Source organism: Dendropsophus ebraccatus, chromosome 4, assembly GCF_027789765.1.
Source record: "Dendropsophus ebraccatus isolate aDenEbr1 chromosome 4, aDenEbr1.pat, whole genome shotgun sequence".
Classification (NCBI taxonomy): domain Eukaryota; kingdom Metazoa; phylum Chordata; class Amphibia; order Anura; family Hylidae; genus Dendropsophus; species Dendropsophus ebraccatus.
The window spans coordinates 122,365,235-122,377,844 of NC_091457.1; the positions used below are offsets into that span (position 1 = coordinate 122,365,235).

The 12,610-nt window shown below is 42.4% G+C and overlaps 1 protein-coding gene across 7 annotated transcripts in view; it reads left to right on the forward strand.

Moving 5' to 3' along the window:
• The window catches only part of MAGI1 (membrane associated guanylate kinase, WW and PDZ domain containing 1), a 432,174-nt gene that overhangs the window by 184,083 nt on the left and 235,481 nt on the right, over positions 1-12,610 (forward strand). For all 7 annotated transcript variants that reach the window (XM_069966917.1, XM_069966921.1, XM_069966920.1 and 4 more), the window contains exon 2: positions 7,030-7,146. In XM_069966917.1, coding sequence (XP_069823018.1) covers positions 7,030-7,146 — 117 coding nt within the window. The remainder of the gene's footprint in view (positions 1-7,029; positions 7,147-12,610) is intronic.

Consider the following 12,610-nt stretch of genomic DNA (forward strand, 5'->3'; position numbering starts at 1 on the left):
TTTCTTCTGTGTGTACATTGTATGGGAGCCATTACTGAGGCTTGGTGTGACCTGAATCTGTCGGCTACAATTCACACTTCATGCTGCTGACACTGTTAGCTGATAGGATAAGGAGAGGTGGTACCTTTTCATATACCCATCAATGCTTACAGAATGTAGAAAAATGCTTTAATTCTATGGTGAAAAGTGTTAAAGGGTTTCCCAAGTTCTAAAATGCAGAGGGCTATAAGACCTCCCCGCTGCCCCTCCCTTCCCTATTCCTACTTGATTGATTGATAGCTGAAATCACAGATGGAAATATATAAGGTACCATGTGTCTCCTTGACCTAACAGCTATCTAACAGTGTCAGCAGTTTGAAACTTGAATTACAGCTGATAGATTCACCCCCTTCCCTCTTTTTCCCTGTTTTTTTAGCCAATCAACATGCAGGGAGGCTGCCACAGAAATGAGAATAACAATGATTGGATGGCATAGTCACATGACCCAATAACATATACACGTGTGTTCATCCAGTGCTACGTGCTGCTACATCATACAGAAATACAAAGGGTAGTGCAAGCACTCTGCTCACCAAGTGCTTTGTGCTGCTGGTACGTGCTAGAGTGCTAGATTTAAAAAAAAAAGAGTAGTACGTGTGTTCATCCAGTGCTACGTGCTGCTACGTCATACAGAAATACGAAAGCAGGCTCCTGTGCTACTATAAGGCACTCTGCTCACCAAGTGCTTTGTGCTGCTGATACTTGTTAGACTGCTAGATCTAAAAAAAAAAGAGTAGTACATGTGTTCCTCCAGTGTTATGTGCTGCTACGTCATACATAAATACACAGGGTGGTACAAGCAGGCTGCTGTGCTACTATAAGGCACTCTGTTTACCAAGTGCTACGTGCTACATAATACAGTCGTCCAGCTTTACCTATTAAAATATTCATACACCCTTTAATACCAGGTAATTCACCTGTATAACATTGACTTGTGACTTTATTACCTCCAAGGGATCGAATAGATGTTTTTCAATAAACAAATACTTGTTCCCATAGACTTTTAATGGGATAGAATATTCATACGAATAGTCGAATATCGGGGAGATATTCGAACGAATATCGAATATTCAAATATTTTACTATTCGCTCATCACTAGTCATGAGTTCTGGCCAAACCTGTATCTAACAACAACAGTGCCAGGTTACCGCCAGGTAATGCATAATAGGAATGTTTGATCAATATGGTTATAAACATGTTTGCGGAAGTCCAAGAGACCATGTGTGATGTTTGATTAAAACATTTAATTTTAAGTTTTGTTAATTTTGGAGTGTGGAAGTGTTTGTGTTTTCCGTGTGTGATCTTCTGAATAGCATTTCTCATGCAGTGGTGGCAGAAATGATCATTTCTCTTGATTAATCTCTGACCTCTTGGGTAAAATGATAATGAAACAAGGGACTGGCAGCTGTGCCGATACTTGACTTGTGTAAATTATTCTCCCTTGTCATTGCTGGCATGTGGCCCATGACTCTTCCAATTATTGATGAATTGTATAGGCCATTATTTGTAATCACTTTTAGATAGCAGCTGCAAGACGAAAATAGCACAGACAAAGTCAAAATGGTACAAATTGTCATTTGTGTAATGGAAATGGAAAGTAAATGCATCTGACGTTGATTGGCTTCTGGTTCTTGAACCCTTTTCCAATGGGAAGAAGACAAACCAAGAGAAAACACTGATTGAGAAAAATTGGCTAGCTAAATAAACACATCAGGCAATGTACATACTGTGTTCTGGCTAGGAAAAAGCATGACACAAAGAGTCAAAAAACACCATGAAATTTTCCTTTCCCTTGCCCCAAAGTACTGAGAAATGTTTTTAATTGATTTACAAATTCTGGAAAATTTTCCATCCAGAACAGGACATTGACATTTAGACAAGTCTGCTATAAACAGTTCCTTAAAGAGATACTTTACCCCCCCCCAAACTGCTAATACTGTCCTTTTGATGAGAGTAAACACTTACCGTGATGTCTTTTAAAATGTGCCTGGTGCTTTGGTTAGAGCAAAAAATGATCTTTTAATCTGTAGCAGCGAGTCAAAGTGGTATGGCCTACAGCATCTGTGCCCCATGTCTGCGGCGCCTCTCCTTTCTTCCTCCCTGCCCTCCTCACCATTAGGAAGGCCCCCAGGCAGGATTTCTCTTATTCATCACTTGCCTAAACAGTGCACCTGTGCAGTAGCGATGCAGAGGAAGTTTAGATGAGTGATGAATAGAAATCCTGCCCTACCACTTTGACTTGCTGCTACAGAATAAGGCCAGATTTACATGTACCGGATCTGCAGTAGATCTCACGCTGCAAATTCACAGCAATATCCGCTGCGGATCCTTTGCCTCTTAGTTTCTATGAGAATCCATACTCGCACCGGGATTGACATCCCGCTGCAAGTATGTAAGTGACAGCCCCCTTAAACTTCTTGCTGGCCAGAGCATATTTACCTGTTCCATTGATTGAGCAGTACGTCCAGACGCCGGGAGCCCAGAAGCAAGCCGAAGCGTGGACTGGAGCGTGAACCGCGCATGCTCAAGGTTCTTAGGTAATGAGAACATCTCCTTAGGGTGGGTTCACATGTACCGCATCTGCTGCAGATACCTTCCCAGCCACTTTAATGAGTTTCCATACTTGCAGTGGAATTGTCATCTCCCTGTGACTATGGAAAAGTCAGCCCCCTTAACCCCCCGCGGCGTAATGTATGGACGGGGGGGGGGGGTTAGGGAGCTGACCTTTCCATACTCGCAGTGGGATGACAATCCCCCTGCGAGTATGGAATCTCATTGATGTGTCTGGGAAGGTATCTGCAGCGTATTTTGCTAAAAAACTTGCAGCGTAAAATCTGCTGCGAATATGGTACGTGTGAGCCCACCCTTAAAGTGTACCTGTCATTAGGGCTGCTGCCAGATCAGCTTTAAATTTAGTGGGTAGAAGTTTGCCCGTAATGCACACACCAAGGTTGAATCAGAATGGGGGTCGTGTGCATTATGATCTCATATGTAATCGTAACTATGAATAAATTACCTCTGATCTGATAGCGGCCCTGATGAGGAACACTTTAAGTGGGGAACTTTATCAAAGGGTGTAAAATATACTCTGGTGAAAACTTGCCACAGCAACCAATCACAGCTAAGCTGTCAGCTCTGGTAAGATGAAATCTGAGCTGTGATTGGTTGCTGTGGGCAGTTTACACCAGTGGACATTTTACACCCTTTGCTAAATCTGGGCCTACATGTTACCTATCTTCTGATGGTGATTCAACTGAGCAGTCTTTAGAGCTGTCCTTTGCTGGAACGTTATACACACTTTTCGGTCTATTCATACGTAACCAGCATACTGAATGATTCCAATGGCTAGCTATACAGTAGCTTTAAAATTCAACAAACGCTGAAAAAATGTATATATACCCCCAAGAACATTGTCTTCTTCCCGTGAGACATCAGTTTCACTCAATTACACCCAGCAGAATGCATTTCCATAATTTGACACACGTTCTACAATCTTAGGTCAGTTTCACAATCCGCTTCCATGAATGCCATTAAGGTCACAAATAATATTTCCCTAATGATATTACGAAGCTCTGCAATGTATGCGGTAATCGAACCATTATCTGGGTGCACGGCTCCTCACTTACGGCTACAGCTTATTTCCAATGATCATGCATTACCTACGCTGGGTCTTAGATATTTTGCGATCTTTAATGAGGTTGCGGATAAATTGCTGAAGAACAGACACATCTTTTTCCCTGCTAATGCTGCATTGTATAAAAGATGTAGAAGAAGGCTGAATAAAGGTTACTGCAAGGAGAGACAGACTCTAATAATAAAATAGATCTTTAATCCACATAAAAGCAGGGTATTATTAAAGCCTTGTAAAGTGTGGTGCACATTGGTTTCTGTAAAAGAACAGAGGTCTGGTGACTGATCCTTGTAACAAGCTGATGCCATCATTGTTGCAGGAGTGGTATAGAGAAGATTACAGTACGTGGCATACAGTATTTCAGACACTGGTGTTCAGAGCTCTAAATGCAGATGGGTCAAGTAGGGCCAATACATTGTGATCATAAATCCGTTGTTTCTGTACAAATTCCTCATAACAGAATATACTGATCCCTCTTCTCTTCTGACTGGTAAGGATCAATGCCCACTGTAAATGTATCTCCTTAATTGGCTCTCGTTTAGCCAGTCTATTACAAGGCCCGACCATTGTGCAGGCGAGGTTGAATGACCGATTTCTTGATTGTGTCTGGGGCCCTTTGCTGCCATCATTCATATTCTGCACAAACCCTATTTCACAGGGAGTGGCGTGGCTGGCGAGATAGAGTTTTATGACAGGATTGCTTGAAGTGCATTGATTGCATTGCAAGTGTGTGTGTTGGACGACTTCTTGCCCCAGTAGGGTGATTGGGCTGGAACCCAAAGTTCTTGGGCTCCAGTGCATAGTTTGGAACAGGGCCCACTTACTACTGTGTTCCATTTGGCTATTCCTTTGTGGCATATGCTCCTTTGGGCATGCTCCAGAAAGAGGCTGTGAAGGTGACTTATCTCCAGATTAACCTAGCCATGGGGTATGTTCATCAGGCGGAATTCCGTGGCGGAACTTTCCGACGCCAAATCCTGTCTGCCTCAGTGTGTCATAGCCTGTCTAGGGGAGAGCACGCGGACTGAGGCAGGCGGGATTCTGTGCCGGAAAGTTCTGCCACAGAATTCCGCCTGATTTACTCAGTGTGAACATACCCTTACAGTAACAGAACTTGAGGTGGAGTTACGACAACGATTTCCATGCCATAGAAGCTGATCTTGCTTCACCTATGGAACCCATGGGGAAGGGGTCCTAGTGTATCCTCCTTCCTATTTATTGATGCGACTTTCTAAGTTAACACATTATCAAATCTGGGAAAAGGGAACTATCCGAGATTCTCTTGTTGTTGTTTTCTTTGGAACAATGTCCCGAACTCTTTTGCGTAAAAATGGATAGTCGCTTAGCATAAACTCGGACACAGACCAATGGTTGGCAACACTCACTGCCAAAAATCAACCTGTGTAAAAGGACCAACGATAAACCAACAAACTAGAAATCTCTGTTCATCGACTAACCACATATTTTGTGCGGGCATTTACATCATTAGTAGTGGGCGGAATATCTTTGCATGTAAATGAATATGTGACATCTATGAGGTTTAATATACTGCATCATTCTGCCTTGTAAAGGCTCTGCAAACAATCGCCAATCTCAGCACTCTTTTGCAGTACAGCATTGGACCATGTAAAAGAACCCTTTGATGCCTATTTGGGTTTATGGATTCCTTTCTCAAATTAATAGCTCTAGTTCTTGGAAAAACATGTTTTGAGCCCTATAATGTAAAAGTCTTGTGTTGCTGAACACCTTCTTTCTACTTCATTTGGTGTCTTAGTATACTTAACAAGATAGATTTAGTTATATACACCTCTCTTTCCTCTATCGGTTACACAGAGAGCCCCTTGATATCAGTTGTTACTGATGTAGTACACCATTAGCCCTGCAGTGGTGCTGTAGAGAAATTACTCACTGCAGAATCATAGATTACAGCTGATCACTAATGGATGTCGGTAGCAGAAAACACCGTTTATTTTATAGGAATTGTAAAAAGAGAGACACCTCTTACATATCTGGAGTGTTTTTTCATGAGCCGCTTATGACAATTTTTACTGACTTTTGTTTACTGTATTTTCCTGCGTATAAGACTACTATTTAACCCAGGAAAATCTTCTCAAAAGTCAGTGGTCCTTTTATAGGGGTGGGTGCTGAAATACTTTGGAACCAGACTGGGAAATCTGCTGTTGCTGCATATGGTGGGGGTAGCTCCTTTGTATGTGGCGACTGTATGAAGGGCATAGCAAGCTGCAGGCATCCGGGGTATGGAAAAAAGATATACGGTAGAGTGACGCTGTGCCCAGAAAAAAAAAAAAAGCACCTTTTTCACCTGTGTGGCCACCCTTGTATCCTATCAGCATTACTTTACGACCTTCTCTGCCTCTCAGATCTCGCTGTTGTTTGATGATTTTTATTATTCATTTTTATTTGGTGTGTGTTGGAAGAGTAGTGGTCTTATATGGCGAGTATATCCCAAACTCTATATTTTAACTGGAAAAGTTGGGGGTCATCTTATATGCCGGAAAATATGGTAGTTGTAATTTGAGTCTGTCAGTTACAATTTATATTCCAAACTTTTGACCCTGTTCGATAGCTGTTGGGTCAAGGAGACCCATGTACACGTGTTACCTTTCATATACCTGTATATATTTCCACAACAGAGAAAAATGTTTTTATTCTTCCTGTGTCAAAGAGGCTTTTTCAACCTCCTGAAGTGCTGAGGGCTGTAACTCCTCCTCCTCCTCCAGCCTTATCCCTGTCTGAGGCTCTGCTTCTAGCAGAATGTCAATCAAGCAGGGATGGGAGGGGGAGCAAGGAGGCATTTCAGCTTGCTGCTTTCCAGGAGCATGGGGAGATTTTGACACTTTGCATAGTAGAGTGCATTATGGAAGCACAGCCAAACAGAATCAGATGACAGATTCACTGTAACACAAAAGAAAAGAATGCATGTCTGACATTGCATGGCGAGACAAATAAACATACTCTTACAATGGCTGTAAGAAAGTAAAGTGCAGATTGTTAGTTTAAAGGGGTTGTCTGGGATAAATTCATAATCAGCTATGCTGTCGGGAATAGGATAGTGATGTATACTTACCGATTCTATACCATGTATGCTGAACAGCCATTGCTGGTGTGAGCGGCATGTCAGTGAATGTGACAGCAGAAGACTATGGGCAGCCTGGTAACTGGCAGCTTTGGCTGAGGGGGACAAGTAGACATCCCTGTTATGCTTTCCACAATCTCTGGCAGCATAGTTGATTATGAGTTTATTCTGGACAAGCCCTTTAATATAATTATGTTTGGCAATTTTCATTGTTTTTGTCAATAACCTCTCCGGTGCTTTTTTCTTTCTTTCTTTTATTAGGAAGTCGACTGAACAAGGATTTGAGGCATTATCTAAACCAGAGGTTCCAGAAAGCGTCCCCTGATCATGAACTGCAGCAAATAATCCGAGATAATCTTTATCGCCATGCAGTGCCTTGTGAGTAATAAAAAACCCACACCTTTATATACACTCCGACATGGGTGCCTTGGAATATGCTATTAATATATTCACAGTATTATATGAATGGGGTGCAGACATCGCGCTCCAAAGAACCCTGAACTTGACACAATTGAATATACATCCCAGTTAATGCATTGGATGTGTTTAGTCTTGGTACCTGGATCGTTGTATGTTTTTCGAACAGCTTTGAGTGTTTCTTTGTATTCTTTGTATTCTCTTCCTATGTACTGTATTCATTTACCTATTGAAAGTGTAGGAACAGTGTGCACACACTGTAGATGTAAATGTAAAGAAGTATGTATACATTATTGTGTTTAAGATATAGAAGTATATATAGGTTATTGTGAATAGTGGAGTGAAACAACATATACTGTAGGTAAATGTGGTTGGCTGTGCAGTATTATAATGCTAGATGAACTTTGCAAATCTTTAAGGCTATTCACTTACCATTTAAAGGACATGTCCACTTTTTAATTTACATTGGGAATACCTGCTAAAAATCTAATACAGTACCATTTAATGTACACAGCTCTTAAATTTATGTTTCTCTATGATGGTAGACTACAAAAAAACCCTGTGTGTAGTCTGATCCTAAAGCTGTGTATTAGTTCCTTCCATTTTGTCTATGCCTATATAATCAGATGAAGGAGAAAGATTTGATTATAACTGCAGGATCGGAGAATTTCTCCCTGGTTTGTAGTCTTAAGACAGCCATACATATTCAATAATATCTTTCCCGTCTTCCCCATACCCAGGAATATTTGCCACGGATGAGCGTTCCTGTGTTTCCTATAGGGAGGGATAAGCCATAGCCAGAGAGCTCTGGTAGGACCTTATCTCATGCAGAACAAAGGGGTCAGGCAGTTATTTTCCTTCGTGCCCGATTCTTATTTCCACTGAAATCATCAAACAAGTGTTGGGAATGGCCATCTAAAGTATAAGGTGTCCAGGACCTTTTTTTAAAAAATTTCAATAAAGTTAATAGCACCTTTTCAGCAATTTAGTTAAAAAATTCACACCAGAACAATAAATTATGTTAACGTAATGGTAATATTAACGTTTGGTTTCTTTGGTACGCAGAACGAAGTGGTCAGGCAGTGATTTTCCATCATGCCGATATCTTGTTGGTGTACGGTTGGGAGAGACCAACACCCTTAATGTTCATTGCCGAACCTGCCGTGGGTGGCAGGTACAACCAAATAAAGTATAAGGTGTATGGGACCTTTAGAGACGCGCACGCCGCCAAAAGAGCTAAATACACAAAAAAGATGTTTACTCAGACTAAAAACATTGGCTGGATGCAGCCTTACAGTCCAGTCTCTTATTTGGCAGATGGACCATTGCGGTCCTTTTAAAAACCAGATTTGACTACAACTGTTACGTCTGCACCCTCTGTATCTATGTCCCTGGCTAAAGTCGTGGTAATTTCTTAAAGGTGTAAACAATGATAGTTTCTTATCACGTATTGCATCACAGCAGCACTTACGCTGTTTGGTGCCATATATCATGCACTTGTCCATTGAGAGTAGACTTAGTCGATGTATAAAATGATGGAAGTGTCACACGTTGTTGTGCTCTAAACAAGGACAACAGAGGTTTGATTTACTGTCCTTTTATTTAAAAGCTTTATAAGTCTACAGAACTGTGTCATTGATATTCCATTAAACTGTCTGCCAAATAGAGGCTTCTAGTGTATTCATCATGTGCTATGGCAGACAACCGGTCTTACATATGCACACAAATAGGTCTACTCTACTTTTCTTCACTCACCATATTCTAAACAAATCGCAAATGGTGGAAGCCACTTTGAATTTATTGTGGAGATTTATGAAGAACCTTTCTGGGAAATAGAATAGAGTATTATTATTGAGCTGGTTATTTAAGGCTGAAGAGCCCAAGTGATGTACAATGTATAAAATTTATCGGCCTTGTAGCCCGAGTTCTATATTGATGGAATGTGAAAACTTATCTTGATGTTCGTATAAGCTGCTAAAGATGATTTGGAAGAGGATGTTGAGATATGGGACATAATATTTTAGTGGTTGTTCTCTTTTTTCTTTCTTTTTTTTTTAAACCATGAACAAATGTTATCTTTTTTGCTAAATTCTAGTTGTGTCCTAGAAAAACATAAGCAGTCAAAAGAGTTGTTATAAAAAAAATCTCTTCCCACTGTTTCCCGTGAAATAAACATTTGGTATGGGTATGACTTTATTGGTTTCCTTTTCACATTTATGTAGTTGGCGTATGAGCATTTCCATATCAAAATTTCCAATTTACGTGTGACTCTAGCTGAAGCCAATCATAGATATAGTTATATACTTATCATGGACTTGATTCAAATCAGGGGCGTAGCTAATGTCCCTTGGGCCCTGGTGCAAGAGTTCAACTTGGGCCCCCCCCTTCCTCGACCAAGCGATGCGATAGATAGATAGATAGATAGATAGATAGATAGATAGATAGATAGAGACCGATATTACCAATAATACCAGTATATAGGAAATATTATCATCATACATATTACCGCCAAACTGTTACTGACCAAATCCTGTATCCTGAGACCAATATTGCCAATAATACCAGTTTCCAAGGGGGAAATATTACCACCACACCACAACCATCACCACCATATTGTTACTGACCAAATCCAGTATACTAAGACCAATAAAACACAGTACCAGATAACAAGTAACAAATATTACCACCACATATTGACTAACCCACCGCTGCTACTGACTAATACCACCACATACTGACTAACACCACCGCTGCTAATGAATAAAATCCACTGTACAGAGATCACTATCACCTCATACAGTTACATAGAGGTAGCCCCAGCTCCACACAGGGTCTTTACACCATATACATTACAATGCAGTTATATCAGGTGACTCACAGGGGACGTCTTCTCTCATTAGAATTGTTTCCTTTTCATCTTCTTCTCCATCTGCCCTGGGCCATTATGAGAACTTCTCCGAGCCACAAAACCACAGAATCTGCCAGGCAGACATATTAGGCTCCTCACTCTGTCACCATCCTCATCTCTATACAAACTGCACATCTGTAATGGCCGCTTTACACCCTCAGTTAGTGGGTAGGCTGACTATGTGATCCCCCTTATAGTATATGCCCCACTCTGTGTAGCTGGCCCCTTGCTCAGTCTTCCATATAGATGGCCCCATGTGCATCTCCTTGAGAGCCCCTCTCTGTGTAGTCCCCCTATAGTAGATGGTCCCCTCTGTGTATCCCCTATAGTATACGCCCCGCCTCTGTGTAGTACCCCTTTCAGATGGCCCCCTTACAGATACCCCCTCTGTGTAGTGTCCCTTACAGATTGCTCATTTCTGTGTATTTCCTCTAATAGATGGCCCCCTCTGTGTAGTCCCTCTTACAGATGCCCCCTTGTGTTGTTCTCCTCTGCCCCCCTTTTAGATGCCCCCGTGTTGTCCCCCTTATAGATGCCCCCCTTATGTTGCTACCCATTATAGATGGCCCCTCATGTTGCCCCCCCTCCCTTATAGATGCCCCCTGTGTTGTCCCCCTTAGAGATGGCCCCCTTATGTTGCGCCCCCTTGTAGATGGCCCACTTATGTTGCTCTCCCTCCCTTATAGATGGCCCCCTTGTCTTGTCCCTTATAGATGCCCCTCCCCCCGTGTTGTCCCCCCTTATAGATGGCCCCTCTGTGTTATCCCCCTAATGTACCCCCCTTATAGATGGCCCCTCTGTGTTGCCCCCTTGTACATGCCCCCTCCTATAGATGGCCCCTCTGTGTTGCCCCCTTATACATGCCCCCCATATTGATGCCCCTGTGTTGTCTTCTTATATTTGCCAATTGCAGAGCAGATAAAAACAAAGAAAAAAAAAAAACTCACCTAACACCTCGCTCCCCCGTCGCAGCTCGCTTCTCATCTATTCTTCTGTGGTGTTGGACGGGTAGCCGGTGATGCTCCGCTCCCTGGGGGTGTCCCCGGGATTCCAGGGCAGAACACGCGCCAGAGAGCTGTGTGCGCCGGGATGTTACTTCCGGGTCAAGGAGTGCTCCCTGAGTCGGAAGTAACAGTCTTGGCACACACAGCTCCTAGGCGCGTGTTCTACCCGGGAATCCCGGGGACCCCCCCAGGGAGCTGAGCATCACCGGGGGCCCGTCTAACACAGACTCTTGTGACCACAAGCAAAACACTGCTTGCGGTCACAAGAGTGATCGATCAATGCGACGGGAACCCGCGGCGGAGGGCGGCCAGTGGAAGGGGATAGGTTGTGGGGTGTGGGCCCCCCTCGACGCCGGGTCGCAGTGGTGACCCCTGCAACCACGGTGGCTACGCCACTGATTCAAATGTCTGTATATTGGGTAGAGAATTTTGTATCTGGGACTATAACATGCCTTTTAGAGATGAACGAACCTTGAGCATGCTCGAGTTCATCTGGACCCGAGTGTTCGGCATTTGATTAGCGGGGGCTGCTGAAGTTGGATAAAGCTCGAAGGCTATGGGGAAAACATGGATATAGTTATTGGCTGTATCCATGTTTTCCAGACAACCAAAGAGCTTTATCCTGCTTCAGCAGCCACCGCTAATCAAATGCCGAATGCTCGGGTTCGGATGAACTCGAGAATGCTCGAGATTCGCTCATCTCTAATGCCTTTACATCATAGGAGTGCCTTATGGCCAGTGTATAGCATTAACCATTGGACTCACTGAGAGGGTCTATTATATGCATATAGAAAAGTACCACTGGTGCTATGTACTCTGTGTGGCCAAGTCCCAAACCAAGCCGCTAACTTGGTATTAAGTCCAATGCAATAAGTAATGGGACATTACAACTTTGTATATAATATAATTTCTGCAATTTCCACAATAAAGATGACAAAAATCTTTAACATACAAATAGACAAAAAAGAAATAACGTCACCACAGTGTATCGGGCAGACGCAAGATGATCTTCACACCCTGGTTAGGTGCTAGCAAGTCTCTGTCCTTCAAGGCTCTCACCCTCTGGGGAACGATGACGTCGACACGTATGCTAACTATTATATGGCATTGGTATGCCCCTACCCCCTAAGTCACATATTACCACAATTACAGTACTTATTTTTTCTACTGCGCAGCATCTTACACACATTTTTACCCCTGCATGGATAAAGCCTTGTACCGTGCTCCATTCTGGCCAGAAAGATTTGACTACTTTAGCCAGCTGTCATGCAGAACATTTCTGGGAATGGAAAATAGCGTTTATGGGGTGTTTTAAGGCCAAGGTGAAATTGGGTAAATTTTTGTAAATTCAAAATACATGTATAGTGTTTCTAATATTGAGGTCAATAACTGAATGCTTAGTTGCTATTATTAGTGATGTCAATATCACGCATTGTATGTTAACGATAGATTTCACTTGTCGTACATGATCCATGACCATCTGATGTTGATGTGATGTGACGTTGTGATGTAT